At 45.0% G+C, this 22,551-nt stretch overlaps 1 protein-coding gene across 1 annotated transcript; it reads right to left on the bottom strand.

Moving 5' to 3' along the window:
* Positions 1-570: 570 nt before the first annotated feature.
* Positions 571-22,321, bottom strand: ST6GALNAC4 (ST6 N-acetylgalactosaminide alpha-2,6-sialyltransferase 4). Its single transcript, XM_082263940.1, has 6 exons — positions 22,201-22,321; positions 17,777-17,811; positions 15,382-15,531; positions 13,563-13,972; positions 8,492-8,599; positions 571-835 (listed from the first exon to the last, which is right to left on the bottom strand). The coding sequence occupies exons 2-6, from the start codon at positions 17,786-17,788 to the stop codon at positions 649-651; spliced, it is 867 nt and encodes a 288-aa protein (XP_082120066.1). The 5' UTR covers positions 17,789-17,811; positions 22,201-22,321; the 3' UTR covers positions 571-648.
* Between the last annotated feature and the right edge of the window lie 230 nt (positions 22,322-22,551).

Below are 22,551 nucleotides of genomic sequence, written 5' to 3' on the forward strand. Positions count from 1 at the left end.
AGAATCCGCTGTATGCCCCTATTCACCCATGTGAATGAAGTCCAACCTTCCCCTGCATTATTTAGAACTTAAAAATAGCTTTAGCCAGAGTTGGGCTGTAGAATTGCAATGTAAAACCTAATACTGATCAGTTGACAGATGATTGGCTCATCTATTGTGTGCTTTGCACTGTAACTTTTTATAAGTCCATTGTCCTTTGCTTGGCCTTTGTGAATAAGCCGGCATGTGGACTTCCAGCTAAAAAAAAAATACTTTGCTGGAACCCCCGAGCTCTGATACAGTACTAAATCAGGTTGGCCTACTAAGTGGAAATAATACTGCATCCACGTCAATGAATAATACTGTCAAATAAAATGATTGCCCCTTTGGCCAAACCTGTGATTATGTCGATGTGCGTCAACTTACTTGGCCTATTCATCAACCAAACCTTGCCCGACAGAAAACCTGACCAGCAGCTTCAGAACGCCATGAATGTAGGTGGACATGATACAGAATGGCTCTTTCCTTGAGGTGTCAGGATTGTCGGATTTTTCGGGTCCTTTCTGTGCAATCCCATCAAAAATTGGTTGACATCATATGTACAGTATGTGTGATAAAATGGCTGATTGTGAGCTGTACACAGTGAGGGGGTAGAGGGGGGGTCTCGCGTCAAGTTGCCCATGACGGGTGCATAAAATGGATGTGCTTCTTGAGGGCCCAGCGGGAAAAGACGGCTTTCTCTGTGATGAAGCGGTGTGCTCCTCGCGTGGCTCTTTCGTGCATCAGATACGTGGTGCATTCGTCCAGCCTGCCCTTCTCATAGTAGTGGTAAGGCACCGGAGGGTGTGAGCGATCCCTGCAAGAACACCAAAATTACCATAATAACTTTCTTTTTTTTTCCTTCAAATTCTTTATAGTAGAGGTATAAGGCATACAGTACAGTCGAGAACAAGTGTATAAATCAGACTAGCATGACAGGTTGAACAGCGATAATACAAAACTCATAAGAGCCAACATGGTGATCAAGCGAACAACCCACCCATGATCCAGAGAACATGACACAGTCAGGAGAGAGGAGATCTCTGACATAGGCCAGCTAACATATTCCATCTACAGAGGCTGCTCTCTAATTAGGCAAATTAGGCTGTCGCCTAAGGCCTCGCGCTCACAGGGGCCTCGCGGCCGCCTAATTTGCCGAGTTACTGAGCCACCTCTAAGGCTGGCAGCAGGGATCTCCCTGCCATCAGCACAGTCCCGGCTGTTCTGTAAGCGGATTCGGGGCTGTGATCAGGAGCAGCTCACTGGGAGATGAAGAAATTAGATTTTTTTCATTTTTTTATTGGATGTTTTTTAGCAAAAAGTAAAAAATATTGTTTTTTTTAAATTGTCAGTCTTTTTTGTGTATATAGCACAAAAAATAAAAATTGCAGAGGTGATCAAATACCACCAAAAAGAAAGCTTTATTTGTGGGGAAAAAAAGACATAAAAGGACATCAATTTTATTTGGGTACAGCGTCGCACGACCACGCAGTTGTCAGTTAACGCAATGCAGTGCCGTATCGCAAAAAATTACCTGGCCATGAAGGGGGGCGTAAACCTTCCGAGGGTGAATTGTTGGCTATATAACTATTCGTCATTGAGCCCACATTGGTCAGATTTGACACATCAAATCGCATATTAAATCGGAGTAGGGCCATCTTACTGAATGGGCACACTGGGCAGTTGCCTGGGGGCCCCACCTGCCCAGCAACCCAGCCCCAGCCAATCATTAGTCCCGATTCTCGTGTGCATCCCGCCGCTAAACTTAGCAGGTGGCAAGCGACTGTCGGCCCTGCGCTGCTGTCAGGCCACTTGGGTCGTGGAGGAGGAGCCCACGGGAACATGCACACATAGGACAGTCGAGTCTGACTCCCGTCCGTGTATCTGTTCATCGGACCCAGCAGCCGATCTTAGAAGCTGTTATTAGCCTGGCACTGCTGTACCAATAAATATCACCTTATTCATAATTTGCATTTTTATTCTCATGGGTGATCATGTAGGCAGGGCCCCAGTGCACTGCATTGCCCGGGGCCCTTTAATGCTCTTAAGATGGCACTGAATCCGAGCCTATTGCTGACAATGGCACCGTCCGAATTGGTGCAACACTGACTTTGCGGCGCTGCACCGTTTCCAAAAAAGTAGTTTCTGCACTACTTTTGGCAACTTCGGGCGGGGGGGGGGGTAATTTCAATAGACATCTGTGCATGAACCCGCAGAGATGTCTATCAATTCGCTCTTGAAGTTGGACTGAAAATGCTGGTTTGAAATCATGTGAGTTCAGTGAGAAATTTCATGCAAACAGTCCTAGGAAAATCTCCTATAGCATGGCCAGCCTAAAGCTGGCCATAGATGGGTAGAATTTCTGTAGCACTGCCCCCTAGTGAGCTGCTGAGAATGGATTCCTCTGGGTTACCCATAGCAACAGTCCGTTAAATCGTATCACTTTAAAGCGGAGTTCCACCTGAATGTGGAAATTCTGCTCATTTTCTCCCCCCCCCCATCCGGTGCCACATTTGGCACCTTTCAGGGGGGAACGGGTACCTGTTTTTTACAGGTACCCTTCCCCACTTCCGGGAACGGCGCCACGGTGAAGTGAGGACCCCTCCTCTGCCACCAAGCCAATCCGAATGCACAGCGCGCGTCGCGCATGCGCAGTAGGGACTCGCCCCGTGAAGCCGCAAGGCTTCACTGCAGGGTTCCCTGACCGGCAATGGTGGTGGCAGCACCCGACAGCCGATGAAAACATCGGCTGCGGTGCCGACATCGCTGGACTCCAGGACAGGTAAGTGTCCTAATATTAAAAGTCAGCAGCTACAGTATGTGTACAGTGTGTGTAGCTGCTGACTTTTAATTTTTGGAGGGGGAGGCTGGAACACCGCTTTAACTCTTGGCTCAGACAATGAACAGTCCAGGGGATTTGGTTTTTTTGTGTTTTTATTTAGAACTGGGATAGGAGAAGGGATGAGTGGGATACTCCAACTATGAACTATGCACAATTCTGAGGACAACTAGCTGCAGTGTATGCGGCAAGGCCGCTGCTTCACCTTGCCACTGAAGTGAAGATAGATGAAAAAGCTCCTGTTCAAATTACTTTTCAGGGTCCCAACTTTGCACCCCCTTTCTCACTTGCTGTGTGTGCTAGCCCCCTGTCCACTGACTCTCCATTGGAGTGGTCCCCTTCCTGGGCAGACCCCTGGCAAGCTCCCTGGTACTCACGGACACGGTTTTTCCTTAGTTTGCTCTGTCACTTGCTCCACTGTCAGTATCCTCTGGACCTTCATGCTCAGCACCACACTTCTGGCTCACTAGGCCGACCGCCTGTGACCATTTTCCACATGGACAGGAGGCAAGATGGCCATCCCCCTCCTCCTAGGACCTGCCTTCCCGCCCAAAGACGCCCTGTCTCATGTGCCCTTGGCTTTTATGACCAATCCCAGGATGCACCACTGTTGTGCCAACCCACTGGGACAGCCACAAAAGCCTGTGTGTCACTTGCTGGATTTCCTCCACTGTCCAACTGGCTTCCCCATTGGATACAGTGGGGACACTACCTCAGACCAGATGAATCACACCTGGACACACGTAACAGGCCTAACTATAGATCAGGCTCTCCAGGCAGAGCAAAAACTTTACTTTTCCTAGCACCTACCTAGGGGGGGGTGCTACATCTCAAGTGGAAATTTCTGGGAAAAGAACATTCTAAGAAAGTTTATTGGGTTTTCTAATCATTTTATTTTATTTTAATTATTTCAGGTTCTTATATAGCGCTGTCAATTTACATATACATCGCACATTCACATCAGTCCCTGCCCTCAAGGAGCTTACAATCTAAGGTCCCTAACTCACATTCATACATACATAGTAGGGCCAATTTTATACAGGATCCAATTAATCATTACTGGGGTCAAATCAATGTTCAATTTTGAGAGCAATGATTTATTTTATTTCAGGTACGTATACTCAGGGCTGTCTTTAACACAGGGCAAAAGGGGCAGCTGCCCCGGGTCTAGTCATTGTTGTGGGGCCCAAAGCAGCTGCCCCTGGAGCCCCCAAATAGTTGATAAGTGGATTCAAGAGGGCCCAAGAAAATTTTTGCCCAGGGTCCAATCAAGAATAAAGACGGCCCTGCTTATACTTATATTATACTTATATACAATGATGGGAAAATTCGAAGGAGAGGGAAGGAAAATTTTCCCGAATGAGCACCTTTTCAACTGCGTGTGTGGTTTTTGTTTGGTACACTCCATTCATTCTAAAATCTATTGAACGACAAACAAATGTTCTGAGAATTTTAGGTTGCATTGTTCACATATATATCACAGAGGTGTCTCAGGAATGCTTTGATGCCAAGATTTGCCCCCCGCCTGCACAGTATGGTTGCAACCCCATCCCTTTAAATCCAAACACACACTTTGTTGGTAATTAAGGTGTTAATTAGAAGCTCTGTGTGCCTTAGGGTGATATAATTAAGAACGCCACCTGTGGCAAACCCATTACAAAGGATTCCTTTAGTGCATTGTATTAATGAGCCCACAACTTCCAGAAGCCATTGTTTTAGTTCCCAGAAAAGAAGGCATAAGCAAACAAAAGGAAACGTTAAGGCTTGGGGGCTTTCATCACAACTCTGAGGACAGGAAAAAGGTGACATCTGCCAAATGGCTTTAATTATTTAACGCATTGTAATAGTGCTCCTATTCTTTAACCAGTTTTGGACCGGAAGGATTTGCCCCCTTAACGACCAGGCCAATTTTTTGCAATCCGGCACTGCGTTACTTTAACGGAAAATTGCGCGGTCGTGCGACGTTGTACCCAAATAAAATTGACGTCCTTTTTTCCCCACAAATAGAGCTTTCTTTTGGTGGTATTTGATCACCTCTGCGATTTTTAGTTTTTGCGCTATAAACAAAAAAAGAGCAACAATTCTGGACAAAAAAACTAAATTTTTCACTTTCTGCTATACAACATTCCCAAAAAAAACTTTCAAATTTTTCATAATTTTAGGCCAATTTGTATTCTGCTACATATTATTGGTAAAAAAAAAATTGCAATAAGTATATTTTTATTGGTTTGCGCAAAAGTTATGGCGTCTACAAACTAGAGGAAAGATTTATGTCATTTTTATTATTTTTTTTTTACTAGTAATGGCGGCGATCTGCGATTTTTTTTTTTTTTTTAGCGGGACTGCGACATTGCGGCGGACAGATTGGACCCCTAACTGACATTTTTGACACTTTTTGGGGGGACCAGTGACATTACTACAGTAATCAAAAAAAGGAGAAATCGGTCCTGATTGGGTTGTAACAAGGCATCTACATATAGGGGAGTAACAGGCACTAAAAAATGATATTTGTATAAAAAAGTAAATATTTATTAAACATGTAAAAAAAAGGGAAAGAGGCTGAATGCACAAAGCAATACTCAAAACCTCATAAAATACACATCATTTCAAATGACAACAAAGTACAGGTACTGTATCTGTGCAACACGGTTACCAAATCGACTAAGAGCCCATTCACACTAGCGCGACTTGTCAGGCGACTTGTCAGCCTGACAAGTTGCGGTCCCTCGCGGTCCATTGAGTAGTACAGGACCCGTTCTAATAGGAGCGACACAAGTCGCTCCGACTTAGAAAAAGGGTCCTGTACTACTTTGGGGCTACCTCGGAGCGACTTGCATAGACTTCCATTATGTGAAGTCCCTGCAAGTCGCGCCGAAGTCGCGGTGCACGCGACGTCACAGGTCGCCCCCCAAAGTCGGAACGCCTCTGTGTGAACCGGCTCTAAACGGCACCCAGTGATTGTAGGAGCCTAGTAGATAGTGATTCGAACCCGATGGTCCCAACATGTTTCGAAATCCTAAGATGATTTCTTCATCAGGGAAAGGAAATCACAGGGTTGTCTATTTTTTTTTTTTTACTACTGTAATCACTGCTAAAAATCTGCACTGTTACTGTAGAAATAACACTGGCAGGGAAGGAGTTAACCTAGGGGTGATCAAAAGGTTAAGTTGTGAGCCTAGGGGAGTGTTTACTAACTGTATGGGGGCGTGGCTTGTAAAATGACCACAGAGACATGTGTTCCTATATAGAAGGATCACAGGCGCTCTGTGATCATTCCAGGGAGAAGAACGGTCAGCTGTGTTTACAACAGCTGACCGTCCTCTCTCAGCGGGGAGCGATCGCGGGTGCCCGGCGGCAGTCGTAGCCGCTGATTCCGTGCATCAGCATGGCCGCTGTCTAGTGGGGGCAGGAGCGCGCTACCGGCGGTGCACGCTCACTCCCCAGGAAATGGCGCACGACCGACATAGAGCTACCTCGTTTCGCACAGCTGAGCCAGTCTGCTGCAGTAAAACTGTGGTGGGCGGTCGGCAAGTGGTTAAAGCCGGCCACAGATGGATTGACATTCAGCCAGTTCAGTAGGGAAAGGCTGCGATTCCATCCATGTATGGCCAGGCTGCTTGTACCCATGTCGATCCATCATTGTGTTCTCCCATCTGACTGTGTTGATGACGGAAATCAATTGATTTTCTTGTCTTCCACCCCTTCATCTTTGGGCTGCCTAAGGCTCCTTTCACACGGTCCGCTGTCCAGTGTGGACCGTTCTCTGCTCAGCGGAATTCGATCCACCGATCCCTGCTGAGCAGGCAGATGACAGCTCCGTCTCCGTGTGCGGAGAGGGAGGTGTCAGATCCCCGCTGTCCTCTATGGGGGAATCGTATGAGAACGGACCGCTCTCATCCGATCCCATCCGATCCCCTGGACGGATGGAAAATAGGGTTTCCATATGGATTTCACAGACAGGATAGGATGCGGATGGCAGCTGGTGTCAGTGGACATGTCTCCGCTGACATCCGCTGCCCCATAGGGATGCATGGAGGATCCGATCAGATCAGCCTAAAAAACTATTAGATCGTTTGTGTGAAATGAGCCATAGGCTGGCCATACATGTTCAATCATCTTGTACAATTTTCCTTTATCCCTTGTACACACGATCAGATAATCGGACGACTTATCGTTTGCATTTTGTTGCATGATACTAATATCGAATTCAACAATGCGTACTTAATTATTTTTTTTTTCGTATGATTCTGGAAAGGTTTCCTGGTTGCGTAGCTACGTATCGGATGATGCAAAACAAAAACAATGGCAGCCAGGCTTTTTCCAGGTTATTTTTGTGTTTCTGATCATGCGTGGTCTTTGTCGATCGATTTTTAGCGGATGCATACTGTACTGATTAAACGATTGTCGTTCGCTAGGCTATCGTACGACAGAAGTTTTCGTGTTTTTCCCTTTGGGTTTTGTTGGACGAAATGCCGTGATCGCCTGTCAAAGCTGTGTACTAACGATCAGATTATCGTAATTCTGACACTTTTATACATAAGGCTCTCTGTTTGCGAGACTGCAAGGAACCTGCAGTGAGCGCGTTTAGTAATTACTCTCTGCATCACCATCAGGGGTTCCCAGATCACCAACAAGAAGGGACAGGGGTGTATGGGTGCCCTATAGAAATATTCCTGGATACAAATATGATAACCTGATTAGGTGGTTGGGTGTTCCTTGTATGCGTTTAAAGGCTTAAAGCGTAACTCCACTTTTTGAGAAAAACTAATTCCCCTCTGGGTGATCTCTGTACATTGCAAGGATAACAAACTTTGTTGCAGATTCCTACCTTTTGTTATTCTGAAGAAATCATTGTTTGTTCCTCTGTGCTAAGTGGGTCAAATGGGAGTGGTTTCATAATTATCTATCAGCTGTGGCAGCTGCAGGGCTCTAATGAGGAAATCTGCTGGGCCTGCATTCCTTTAGATGTGTTCCTATTGGGAGTATCTCAACAAAAATTATGTTTTTGTTGCAGGGGATGCCTGAAATCTGACTTGTATCTTAGTGCAGACTTCTGGGAAAATTGGTGAGCCAATCACACAAGCAGGAAATGATGTTTCTGGGGTGTGGTCAGTATACATTCTGTGTACAGAACACCTCCAGGGGGCCATATTGCATTGCAATTTACAGAAAATGACAGCGGCTGCAGATTGAAAAGGAAAGGTCATTTTTATTAACATTCAATTACAATATGATTTGTGTCGCAATTGTATACGCTATATTATTTTTTCTTTATTATATTATTTATCGTATTATATATATATATATATATATATATATATATATATGTACAGTATGTGTGTGTGTATATATATATATATCTATATCTATATATATATCTATATATCTATATATATTATTATATTATTTATCTATTTTTTATTATATTATTTATCGTATTATATATTTATATATATATATATATATATATATATATATATATATATATATATATATATATATATATATTATTTATTATATTATTTATCTATTTTTTGCCTTACAAAAGTGGAGTTACCCTTAAATTTCAATGGGCGCATTTCTTCAACAAAAGTCTGGCATGCTTCAGTCTGTCATTTCCCACCCCATCCATACCTGCAATAGTTCTCGCTGACCATCCCATAGACAGAGACCTCCTCACATAGCTCCATGGCCAGAATCATTGTGAACCAGCCAGTGCTCAGAAAGGTTCCGGACATCGCCCTGCAGAAATGTGAAGAAAGGTTAAAGCGGATCTATTCTGCATCTGAGCGCCACAAACCAAAAACGCTATTTTATTAATTTTTATCATTTAAAGCAAACTCCCCCATCCATCCATGTCTCCAGGCTTTATATTGCTGAGAAATCGCTTTGAAAATCACCCCCCTAGCATTTCTGGCCAATGGCCATCTTGAGTAAGGGAAAATTATTCATGTAGCACAGTGATGGCGAACCTTGGCAGCCCAGATGTTTTGGAACTACATTTCCCATGATGCTCAACTACACTGCAGAGTGCACGAACATCATGGGAAATATAGTTCCAAAACATCTGGGGTGCCAAGGCTCCCCATCCCAGATGTAGCATTTTCTTCCTGCCCTTAGCTCAAGTATGCATACAGGAGAGTGTGCTTAGCTGAGAAAATCCCCCCCCCTCCCCTCCTAAAGACTCCTGGAACAGTGGCGGCATGTCCATAAGGGGCGCAGGGGCACTGCCCCCCCCCCCCATCCATGCATCCGGCCCCCTAATCTACATGCAGGGCACCATACGCATGGATTCCAATGGGGGATTTTTTTTTTTTTTTTTTTTGAAGCACATGATTAGAGCCAAATGCTCTAATAGGCTTCAAAAAAAGGGTGGGCTCGGGGCGCAGAGCACTGCGCCCTGAGACATTGCAGCAGACAAATCAGACACTAAACTGACGCTTTTTGGGGACCAGTGACATTCTTACAGTGATCAATGCTAAAAATATGAACTGTTACTGTACTAATGACACTGGCAGGGAAGGGGTTAACAGCAGGGGCGATCAAAGGATTAAAAGTGTCCCTAGGGAAGTGTTTTCTAACTGTGGGGGTTGCTCTGACTGGATGAAGACAGAGATCCGTGTTCCTGCTTAGCAGGAACACAAGATCTCTCTCTTCTACCCTGTCAGAACTGCCTCACTGTCAGTTCTGCCTCTCTCAGGAACAATCGTGGTTGGCCGTCGGACGTCGGGTCCGCCGAACCCGCTGATTGGCTGCCCCTCTGTCCAATCAGCGCGTGATTGCGTCTCCAGCAGGGCGAGCCCCCTCCCCCTAGTGGCCACTACACAAAATGACATAACAGATACGTGATTTCAGGCAATAAAGCCGTCCAGAGAGGCCCGGAGTAAAGGAGAGAAGAGACATGGACGGAGGGCCTGGCATGAGGGGTTAAAGGGGTTTGGGACAAGTAGGGGTTTTCAGCCCAGTACGATAGAAAATATAAGTGGTGGGACTTTTAAATGGTGTTTTGGCCAGGAAGGGGTGGAGCTACTTGGAGAAGTCAAGCTAGGGCCTCAGGAAGTCTTCAGTCGGAGGAAAGCTGCATTGGAGAATATTTCCCACCCTCCCTCCCATTTTTGTTGTATTTTCTTGTTTTATCTGACTTTTGGTTTTGCAGTCCACCGCCCTTGTTTTTGGTTTAACAGAGGCTGTGAGGCAGTGAGGTTAAGGGCTGCCTGGTTACATAGAATCAAAGAAACTATTTTAATCAATGATTATGGACTGGATGAAATGGATTCATGGAGATGTAGGGGAACGTGTATTCATGGGGATGTAGGGGAACGTGTATTCATGGCGATGTAGGGGAACGTGTATTCATGGAGATGTAGAGGAACGTGTATTCATGGAGATGTAGGGGAACGCGTATTCATGGAGATGTAGGGGAACGTGTATTCCTGGAGATGTAGGGGAACGTGTATTCCTGGAGATGTAGGGGAACGTGTATTCGTGGAGATGTAGGGGAACGTGTATTCATGGAGATGTAGGGGAACGTGTATTCGTGGAGATGTAGGGGAACGTGTATTCGTGGAGATGTAGGGGAACGTGTATTCATGGGGATGTAGGGGAACGTGTATTCGTGGAGATGTAGGGGAACGTGTATTCGTGGAGATGTAGGGGAACGTGTATTCGTGGAGATGTAGGGGAACGTGTATTCGTGGAGATGTAGGGGAACGTGTATTCGTGGAGATGTAGGGGAACGTGTATTCGTGGAGATGTAGGGGAAAGCGTATTCATGGAGATGTACAGTAGGGAAACGTGTATTCATGGAGATGTAGGGGAACGTGTATTCGTGGAGATGTAGGGGAACGTGTATTCGTGGAGATGTAGGGGAACGTGTATTCATGGAGATGTAGGGGAACGTGTATTCGTGGAGATGTAGGGGAACATGTACTCGTGGAGATGTAGGGGAGCGTGTATTCGTGGAGATGTAGGGGAACGTGTATTCATGGGGATGTAGGGGAACGTGTATTCATGGGGATGTAGGGGAACGTGTATTCATGGAGATGTAGAGGAACGTGTATTCATGGAGATGTAGGGGAACGCGTATTCGTGGAGATGTAGGGGAACGCGTATTCGTGGAGATGTAGGGGAACGTGTATTCGTGGAGATGTAGGGGAACGTGTATTCGTGGAGATGTAGGGGAACGTGTATTCGTGGAGATATAGGGGAACGTGTATTCGTGGAGATGTAGGGGAACGTGTATTCGTGGAGATGTAGGGGAAAGTGTATTCATGGAGATGTACAGTAGGGGAACGTGTATTCATGGAGATGTAGGGGAACGTGTATTCGTGGAGATGTAGGGGAACGTGTACTCATGGAGATGTAGGGGAACGTGTACTCATGGAGATGTAGGGGAACGTGTATTCGTGGAGATGTAGGGGAACGTGTATTCGTGGAGATGTAGGGGAAAGTGTATTCATGGAGATGTAGAGGAACGTGTATTCATGGAGATGTAGGGGAACGCGTATTCATGGAGATGTAGGGGAACGTGTATTCCTGGAGATGTAGGGGAACGTGTATTCCTGGAGATGTAGGGGAACGTGTATTCGTGGAGATGTAGGGGAACGTGTATTCATGGAGATGTAGGGGAACGTGTATTCGTGGAGATGTAGGGGAACGTGTATTCGTGGAGATGTAGGGGAACGTGTATTCATGGGGATGTAGGGGAACGTGTATTCGTGGAGATGTAGGGGAACGTGTATTCGTGGAGATGTAGGGGAACGTGTATTCGTGGAGATGTAGGGGAACGTGTATTCGTGGAGATGTAGGGGAACGTGTATTCGTGGAGATGTAGGGGAACGTGTATTCGTGGAGATGTAGGGGAAAGCGTATTCATGGAGATGTACAGTAGGGAAACGTGTATTCATGGAGATGTAGGGGAACGTGTATTCGTGGAGATGTAGGGGAACGTGTATTCATGGAGATGTAGGGGAACGTGTATTCGTGGAGATGTAGGGGAACATGTACTCGTGGAGATGTAGGGGAGCGTGTATTCGTGGAGATGTAGGGGAACGTGTATTCATGGGGATGTAGGGGAACGTGTATTCATGGGGATGTAGGGGAACGTGTATTCATGGAGATGTAGAGGAACGTGTATTCATGGAGATGTAGGGGAACGCGTATTCGTGGAGATGTAGGGGAACGCGTATTCGTGGAGATGTAGGGGAACGTGTATTCGTGGAGATGTAGGGGAACGTGTATTCGTGGAGATGTAGGGGAACGTGTATTCGTGGAGATATAGGGGAACGTGTATTCGTGGAGATGTAGGGGAACGTGTATTCGTGGAGATGTAGGGGAAAGTGTATTCATGGAGATGTACAGTAGGGGAACGTGTATTCATGGAGATGTAGGGGAACGTGTATTCGTGGAGATGTAGGGGAACGTGTACTCATGGAGATGTAGGGGAACGTGTACTCATGGAGATGTAGGGGAACGTGTATTCGTGGAGATGTAGGGGAACGTGTATTCGTGGAGATGTAGGGGAAAGTGTATTCATGGAGATGTACAGTAGGGGAACGTGTATTCATGGAGATGTAGGGGAACGTGTATTCGTGGAGATGTAGGGGAACGTGTACTCATGGAGATGTAGGGGAACGTGTATTCATGGAGATGTAGGGGAACGTGTATTCGTGGAGATGTAAGAGAACGTGTATTCATGGAGATGTAGGGGAACCTGTATTCCTGGAGATGTAGGGGAACGTGTATTCATGGAGATGTAGGGGAACGTGTATTCGTGGAGATGTAGGGGAACGTGTACTCATGGAGATGTAGGGGAACGTGTACTCATGGAGATGTAGGGGAACGTGTATTCGTGGAGATGTAAGAGAACGTGTATTCATGGAGATGTAGGGGAACGTGTATTCGTGGAGATGTAGGGGAACGTGTATTCATGGAGATGAAGGGGAACGTGTATTCGTGGAGATGAAGGGGAACGTGTATTCGTGGAGATGAAGGGGAACGTGTATTCGTGGAGATGTAGGGGAACGTGTACTCGTGGAGATGTAGGGGAACGTGTATTCATGGAGATGTAGAGGAACGTGTATTCGTGGAGATGTAGGGGAACGTGTATTCGTGGAGATGTAGAGGAACGTGTATTCGTGGAGATGTAGGGAAACGTGTATTCGTGGAGATGTAGGGGAACGTGTATTCGTGGAGATGTAGGGGAACGTGTATTCATGGGGATGTAGGGGAACGTGTATTCATGGGGATGTAGGGGAACGTGTGCTCATGGAGATGTAGGGGAACGTGTATTCGTGGAGATGTAGGGGAACGTGTATTCGTGGAGATGTAGGGGAACGTGTATTCCTGGAGATGTAGGGGAACGTGTATTCGTGGAGATGTAGGGGAACGTGTATTCGTGGAGATGTAGGGGAACGTGTATTCGTGGAGATGTAGGGGAACGTGTAATCGTGGAGATGTAGGGGAACGTGTACTCGTGGAGATGTAGGGGAACGTGTATTCGTGGAGATGTAGGGGAACGTGTATTCGTGGAGATGTAGGGGAACGTGTACTCGTGGAGATGTAGGGGAACGTGTATTCATGGAGATGTAGGGGGAACGTGTATTCGTGGCGATGTAGGGGAACGTGTATTCGTGGAGATGTAGGGGAACGTGTATTCGTGGAGATGTAGGGGAACGTGTATTTGTGGAGATGTAGGGGAACTTGCCTGTTCTTGCCCGTCTCATTCTGAAATATCTGGTCACAGTGCATCATCATATTCTGTGTAAGTATGTAGACATTTACTCCAGGATATCTGCCTTTTGCCTGCAATAAGGCCCGATAGGTAATCCCTTGGTCAATGTCCATCTGCCTCGGAGGACCCCAGATGACGTAAACTGTCTCATGAGCTTGCTGGAAAAAGTAGGTCTGGTTGCGAAGGAGGAGTGGAACGCTGGTGTGGGACACAACCCTTAGCGTGCTACGGCTGCCCACGTCTGATTCGTACCCAACAGTGGGAGCGGTGTTCATTCGCAGGACACATTCAGCCTGGTCTATCTGCGGCCCCAGGCCGGAGCCAAGCATCTGGCCAGAACTGGACACCACCGCGCAGGTCTTGCATGGGTTCCTGGCCAGTGGCTGTGGGGAATAAAACACATGCGTCAATAACAAAATCATTAAATGCGGCCAGTGTAAGCAGCTGACATGGTATTAGCCTATTGTAATTCTCTGCTAGGCCAAACACATACTGGGAGAGGGAGGGGCAGTGGAAAGAGCCAATCAGGTGTGTTGCAATGCACATGTGCTGGCCCTGAACATGCTTTCTTTCCCCTGCTGTAGCAAATTGGATCATGCTTTGCTGGGGTTTTTTTCGCCTTCCTCTGGATCAACTACAGGTATAGGATTGTGTATATGGGATTGTATGGTTGGGTTTGGAGGACCGGAGCGATGTCACTTCCACCCAACGGCCTTAAAAGGCCGATTTTTTTTTTTTTTTTAATTACTTTTAAGTGTTAAAGTGAGATCTGAGGTCTTTTTGACCTAAAGAGGACCTGTCCTGCTTATTTCTATTACAAGGAATGTTTACATTCCTTGTAATAGGAATAAAAGTGATCAAAAAAACTTTTTTTTTAAGTAACCGTGTAAAAATAATATGTAGAAAAAAAATAATAAAAAAAAAATGTAAAGGCGCCCAATCCCTCCGAGCTCACGTGCAGAAGCGAATGCACACCTAAGTCGCGCCCACATATGTAAACGGTGTTCAAACCACACATGTGAGATATCACCACAATCGTTGGAGTGAGAGCAATAATTCTAGCCCTAGGCCTCCTCTGCAACTCTAAACTGGTAACCTGTAGACATTTTTAAAACGTCGCCTATGGAGATTTTTAAGTACCAAAGTTTTGTCACCATTCCATGAGCGTGCCCAAGTTAAAGCATGACATGTTAGGTATCAGTTTACTCGGCGTAACATTATCTTTCACATTATAGAAAAAAATGGGCTAACCTTACTGTTTCTTATTTTTTAATTTTAAAAAAAAAATTTATTTTTTCCAAAAAATTTGCATTTGTAAGACCACTGCGTAAATACCGTGTGACATAAAGTATTGCAACAATCTCCATTTTATTCTCCAGGGTCTCTGCTAAAAAAAATATAATGTTTGAGGGTTCGAAGTCATTTTCTAGCAAAAAATACTGATTTTAACTTGTAAACAACAAGTGTCACAAATAGGCCTGGTCCTTGATGTTTTAGCAATCATGGATAAAATCCCTGGTCTGCCACAGCAATTACAAGTCCCCACTCTCCCTGCTGCCTTTTTAATACATCTCATATTATGGGGATGCAAAAGAAGGAAACACCCCTGTTCCTAGGAGCAGTAAGGCAGGCAGGAACCAAATGGACTTGTAAATGAATTCTGAATGATCTCAGAAGTCTCTCAAATTGATGGCATTGACACAAGCCTAAAATGCTCTGACACAGGCCCTAAGACTATAAAGGCAAGGCTTTGATAGGCAAAATAAGAACAACCTTTAAATATTTTCCTCACCTCCCCATCTGGGAGTCGGCTGTATCCCAAGAGCTGCAATGTATGAGGTAAATGAGATGGCCGGCTCTCCTCTTGCTCCTTGACGTTAGCTCTCATCCAGCACAGCCAAAGGATGGCACAGAGCAGCAGACTTGCAGCACAGACCCGAGCCTAAAGGAAGGATGACATCACAGAGATAGAAGTAGACTTTACTTGAGAACAAGGACATGCAAGACAAGGGTCTCCTGCTCTAACTTCCTGGGAAGGAATTTCTCCTGAACCTAATATCTCCTGAACTTTTCTCCTGACCCTACTCTTACCTGAACTTTTCTCCTGACCCTACTCTTACCTGAACTTTTCTCCTGACCCTACTCTTACCTGAACTTTTCTCCTGACCCTACTCTTACCTGAACTTTTCTCCTGACCCTACTCTTACCTGAACTTTTCTCCTGAACCTACTCTTACCTGAACTTTTCTCCTGACCCTACTCTTACCTGAACTTTTCTCCTGACCCTACTCTTACCTGAACTTTTCTCCTGACCCTACTCTTACCTGAACTTTTCTCCTGACCCTACTCTTACCTGAACTTTTCTCCTGACCCTACTCTTACCTGAACTTTTCTCCTGAACCTACTCTTACCTGAACTTTTCTCCTGACCCTACTCTTACCTGAACTTTTCTCCTGACCCTACTCTTACCTGAACTTTTCTCCTGACCCTACTCTTACCTGAACTTTTCTCCTGAACCTACTCTTACCTGAACTTTTCTCCTGAACCTACTCTTACCTGAACTTTTCTCCTGACCCTACTCTTACCTGAACTTTTCTCCTGACCCTACTCTTACCTTAACTTTTCTTCTGAACTTACTCTCTCGTGAATTTTCTCCTGAACCTACTCTCTCCTGAACCTTTCTCCTGAACCTACTCTCTCCTGAACTTTCTCCTGAACCTACTCTCTCCTGAACTTTCCTCCTGAACTTACTTTATCCTGAACTTTTCTCCTCAACCTACTCTCTCCTGAACTTTTCTCCTCAACCTACTCTCTCCTGAACTTTTCTTCTCAACCTACTCTCTCCTGAACTTTTCTTCTCAACTTACTCTCTCCTGAACTTTTCTCCTGAACCTACTCTCTCCTGAACTTTTCTCCTGAACCTACTCTCTCCTGAACTTTTCTCCTGAACCTGCTCTCTCCTTAAATTTTCTCCTGAAATTTCTCCTGAACCTACACTCTCCTGAACTTTTCTCCTAAACCTACTCTGTGCTACCACTGAAAAGAATGAAGTTTACCTTTAAAGCAAGACCCTTCACTAAGTGTTGAGAGTACTGAGGCATTTAACTCAAATTTCTCATTTAATACTATCTTCGGAGCATCCAACCTGCACTAGAAGTCCCTTTTCTGCATTTGTGTTAATGGGGTTTGAAGTGAAAATTTGCTATGTTATAGGGAACATCTAGAACAGGGATCTCCAAACTACGGCCCTCCAGTTTTCGCAGAACTGCACATCCCATGTAAAACTCTGACATTCACAGACATGACTAGGCATGATGGGAATTGCAGTTCCTGAACAACTGGAGGGCCATAGTTTGGAGACCCCAGATCTAGAATGTTAATTGTGCCCAAGGCTGACCATGGACGGAGCAATTTTTTTTCATGAAGAAAATCACTAGATTCCCCCCATTAACACAGGCAGTGCTGACAGGGAAATCCCTACCACACAGCCATTGTGTTCTCCAGGCAAGGTGGGCGGTGGAAGTCGTCCCCGCAGGGAGAACACAATGATTATTGCGAACAGATATAAATCCGGCAGGCTGGTTGTACCCAAGTTTATCGATCGATCGACTTGGCTACGCTCAGCCTGCCCATACATGGTTCGAATTTGAACAGTCTATGGCTGGCTTAAGCAGAATCTTGAAAATGTCCCTTTCTATGGACTGCGTTGTCTGGTAGGGCTGTGCCTATCTCAGGACTAGGTGGGCAACAATATAAATCCATTGTGGAAAGTAAAGCAGCTCCCATATGTTTATTTCTTCTGTGTATTTAGCTATTTGCCTAAAGTTTGGCTTTAATTAATACGGCATAAGGAATGGTAAAACGACAGCCAATCAGCAGCTGTGTTTCACAAACAACTCTAAAGGGAGTGGAGGTCAGATTGATCATTGATCTCTATGGCTTTTTTTTTATATTATTATTATTATTATACAGGATTTATATAGCGCCAACAGTTTGCGCAGCGCTTTACAATGTGAAGGAAGACAATACAGTTACAATACAGTTCAAAACAGGAGGAACTAGAGGGCCCTGCTCGTTAGAGCTTACAATCTAGAAGGGAGGGTCAAGATATATATATTATATTATATATATATATATATATATATATTATGGTGGCCACATAAACATTTTATATATTAACACACTTACCAAGATCTTCATGTCTCATGTTAGATTCCCAGGGCCTGAAAAAGTAGAAATAAATACACATGAACAGGTCGGTTTACACTGCTCCACATGCATTTAAATTTGGCATTTGGGTAATTTCCATACATTGTAATAAAAATAAAGCAAAAAAAAAAAAAATCTCAATGATGATGCCCTTGGCGTTTTTGTGCCATCTCTTCTCTGTTTCTGTTTTCTATTTTAGTGCATTAATATTTTGGCTTGCATGTGTTTTAGGAACCATTCCTAGTTCTCGTGAATATGACTGGTGGGTCACAGCATCAATACTCTTGCAAGCAGCTTTAAGGCCGGTTCACCCTTGTGCGATGTCCGACATTGCATGTGATTCACACCGCCATGCTGTGCAGATCACATGCAATGTCTGGGAGATGCGAATTCAGCCATACAAACTATATGGCTGAATTTGCATCACATTCGAACCAAACTCGTGCAGGACCCTTTCTTTTGTCCGCACTGGAATTGGATCGAATGGGTGTTCACAACAGTCCCATTCAACAAAAGTCAATCGTTTGCTGTCACACATGGATCGAAATTTGTCCGGTCCCTGCTGAATCAGCCAAATATTAATCCATCTTTTGGCCAACTTTAAACTAAAAAAAATATAATGTAACAGTTTAAAGGACAAATAAACAAATGTGTGTTCAGCACTATACATCAGGGGAAATTCTGGGGGTCAAAACTCCTAAAATTCAGGGTTGAGGATCATCGAACACTATCCAAACAAATTTGAAAACCTTTCTGAAAGTCCTAATCACAGTGGCATGAGCTATAGCAGGCATTGCTGTTTCCATGCCCAGCTCCCATATCCGGGCCCCCCTGGCAATGCTTATATCAGACATTGCTGTTTCCATACCTGGTTCCTGTATCAGGGCGCCCCTGGCATTACCTATACCAGGCATTGCTGTTTCCATGCCCGGCTCCCAGATCAGGGTATCCCTGGCAATACCCATATCAGGCATTGCTGTTTCGATGCCCGACTCCCAGATCAGGTCACCCCTGGAATTACCTATACCAGGCATTGCTGTTTTTCAATGCCCTGCTCCCAGATCAGGGTATCCCTGGCATTACCTATAACCAGGCATTGCGTTTTCCATGCCCGGCTCCCAGATAAGGGTATCCCTGGCAATACCCATATCAGGCATTGCTGTTTCCATGCTCAGCTCCCAGATCATTGTGCCCCTGGCATTACCTATACCAGGCATTGCTGTTTCCATGCCCGGCTCCCAGATCAGGGTATCCCTGGCAATACCCATATCAGGCATTGCTGTTTCCATAAGAAAGGAGAAACGTGGCGCCTGGTATGATCCAATATATAGGGGGATGCCCGTGATCCGATACATAGGAGGATGCCGGTGCCTTGGCAATACCTATATCAGGTATTGCTGTTTCCATGCCCAGCTCCCAGATCATTGTGCCCCTGGCATTACCTATACCAGGCATTGCTGTGTCCATGCCCGCCTCCCGGATCAGGGTATCCCTGGCAATACCCATATCAGGCATTGCTGTTTCCATAAGAAAGGAGAATCGCGGCGCCTGGTATGATCCGATATATAGGGGGGATGCCCGTGATCCGATATATAGGAGGATGCCGGTGCCTTGTCAATACCCATATCAGGCATTGCTTTTTCCATGCCCAGCTCCCAGATCAGGACGCCCCTGGCATTACCTATACCAGGCATTACTGTTTCCATGCCTGGCTCACAGATCAGGGTATCCCTGTTAATACTCATATCAGGCATTGCTGTTTCCATGCCTGGCTCGGAGATCAGGGCATCCCTTGCATTACCTATACTAGACATTGCTGTTTCAATGCCCAGCTCCCAGATCAGGGCACCCCTGGCATTGCCTATACCAGGCATTGCTGTTTCGATGCCCGGCTCCTGATAAAAGTTACACTTAGTATCATATAGCAGTCATTGCCCTCTCATTGACTGGATCACAGATCAGGGCACTCCTGGCATGATCAATATTAGATACTGCTCTCCCTGTGCCCAGCTGCAGATACCCCTGGTATGATGTATAGCAGACATTGTTTCCAGCACTTGGTTCTGGTATCGGGGCATGTCCCCAGTACTGTAATCACCCAGCGTTCAGATAAGGGCACCTCCCTGGCACAAACCTCCCCAGTTCCTAGCTCTTGAATCAGAGCACCACTGGCATAGACTATGCTAATGGGGCTGGGAGAAATCCTTGTCCTGGATCAGGAAACACCTTTCCTGCCCCCCCCCCCCCCCATTATACACAGTATGTATGTACACAGCTGCTCAATGACCATCCTGACTGCCAGGGATTCTTTAATGTTGAGCAGTCAGATTATGCTATTGGATGGATAGTCTGCATTTCATCCCAGAATCTCCTGCTTTTATTTTGGACCAAACTGTTCCTCTGTTGGTGATAAAATATAAAATCTCTACACCAAATGTGAATGCTCGGCACTGGTGTGAGGCTGTAATCTCAGGACTAAGAGGAGTGAAAGAAGTTAAAGCAGCCTTGGGGTCTAGGTTAGCTTGTTCTGCCCATAGATATGGCAACTTTTTGAAAAATTACTCTTCTTTTAATCAACATTTGACTGCAATATAACCTAATTGACCATTGCACACCACCACCCAAAGAGGGCCCTAGGCAGACTAATAGCTTTAGTCATCATTGTGCATGCAGGACTGTCTTGTTTCAAGCCAGAGGGAGGATGCCCCCGAATGTAGAATAGCAGGGGGAGTACTCACATCGACTATATACTACTGACCATAAACCATGGCCTGTCGGCTGCCTACAGCCCGCTGATTTCTGTAGACCACCCCCTACAATAGGAAGTCCCCCCATGCATGCAGGGATTTTTCATTATATAATAAAAATAGAGATCCTTCTATGATTAAGGAGCATTTCAGGTTACATACATAGTGACATAGTAGTTGAGGTTAAATAAAGACAATGGTCCATCCAGTCCAGTGTGGACGTATTCATTTCCCATACCCCTGAATGTTTTGATCTTTGAGATGTACGTCCAAGAGTTTTTTAAAAGTAGCTATACTCCCCACAGTTACTACCATTTGTGGAAGCGAGTTCAACAATCTTATTGCCCTTTCTGTAAAAAAAAAAAACCCTTGCGTAGCCAGAGGTTAAATCGCTTCTCCTCTAATCGCATTCAATGGCCTCGTGTCCTCTTGCACTCCTTGCAACTGAATAGTTTTTTTTCTATGCTGAGATCACCGTTGAGGTATTTGTAAATTGCTATCATGTCCCCTCTCAGGTGTCTCTTCTCTAGGGAGAATAAATCGAGCACTTTTAAACGCTCCTCATAATTTAGGTTGAAACGCGTAAGTGTTGGGACCTCTCATGTAACCTTTGAATTGTGTCCAATAAAGCAAGTCTGTGATCTCACGGACGAGTGCCACTCTACGCGACATTTAGAGATCCCCCCCCAAAAAAAATAGCCAACATGCAGTATGACAAATCACAAATAAAAAATGGTGCAATCAGTGCAGCACTGAAAAAATAGTATACTCCACCCATAATTGAACATCAACTAAAGTACATCAAAATAAAGAATATATAGAAATGTACAATAGCAACCATGATGTTTGTCTGTGAAACTGACAAGAAACTACGATCTAATAATCAGAAACTCCACTTATAACTGAAGCCAAAGCCAACCTCTATTGTGCATGAAAAAAGCAGCATTGTTAATCATCTGTGATATAATGTACACAAACATCCAACATCGCTCTCAAATAACATAAAAGTGCCTAAGGGCAAAAAAGCATTTAGGACATAATAAATAATAAATGAATAATAAATAATAATGTTCATAAATATATATAACACAATTGGGGAGATTTACTAAAACTTGTGCACACAGAATCTGGTGTAGCTGTGCATAGTGATCAATCAGCTTCTAACTTCAGCTTGTTCAATTAAGCTTTGGCAATAAAACCTGGAAGCTGAATGGTTACTTTGCACAGCTGCTCCGGATGCTGTGTGCACAAGTTTTAGTAAACCCCCCCCCCCCCCCCACTATTACTTCGCCATGCATCCCATAAATGAATGTATTCGGTCCATGTAAAAGTGCAATGGGTCCACTCTTCCAGTGGGTCAAACTACCATCACGAAACGTTGATATTCGTCGTCGTCTCTCTATACCACCTTTTCACGTATAGTACCAATTCTTAAATCCGGCGCCCGAAGAAAGATTGACTCCCACCTTTGGAGAAGGATCTCAAGGAAAATATATTAGCAGGGTCCGCCGTGCTTGTTCCCCTTCCTGAGGATGCAACAAGTATCTGGATGAAAACCATTTGGATTCCTCTGCTTCAGCATAGTGCTCACAGCAAAAAGGACAAAAACAGCAGCATAGTGTAGAGATTTCGTAAAACAAAGTCAAAAACACTTACTAGTCTAGTGCACAAAGGAAGACAGCATGGGATATTCAACACCACCACAGCCCTGGTGAGACTTGGTCCAGCTGACTACTCCCACCTCCTCCCAGCTATTGACATCACTTCCAGTCAAAGCCATCTCTGTGTTACATTACAAACAGCGTCATCAAAGGCATAGAGATAACCTAACAGATACTGCTATTTAACCAGTGTTCTAGTTTATCATTACCTCGACAACTGTTCCTTGAACTAAAATGATGTGAGTGGACCTCAGTCCTCATTTTAATGGTATGCATGGACCTCTACCCTCATTTAAAATGGTGTGAATGGACTTCTGCCCTCATTTAAAATGGTGGAAATGGACTT

Source organism: Pelophylax lessonae (assembly GCF_965119305.1).
Source record: "Pelophylax lessonae genome assembly, chromosome: 7".
Classification (NCBI taxonomy): Eukaryota; Metazoa; Chordata; class Amphibia; order Anura; family Ranidae; genus Pelophylax; species Pelophylax lessonae.

Coding starts and splice junctions, on each gene's coding strand:
- ST6GALNAC4 (XM_082263940.1), bottom strand. Junction 13,973..15,381: donor GCCGACTCCCAGATGGGGAG/GTGAGGAAAATA, acceptor TATTCCCCACAG/CCACTGGCCAGGAACCCATG. Junction 8,600..13,562: donor AATGAGACGGGCAAGAACAG/GCAAGTTCCCCT, acceptor ACATTTCTGCAG/GGCGATGTCCGGAACCTTTC.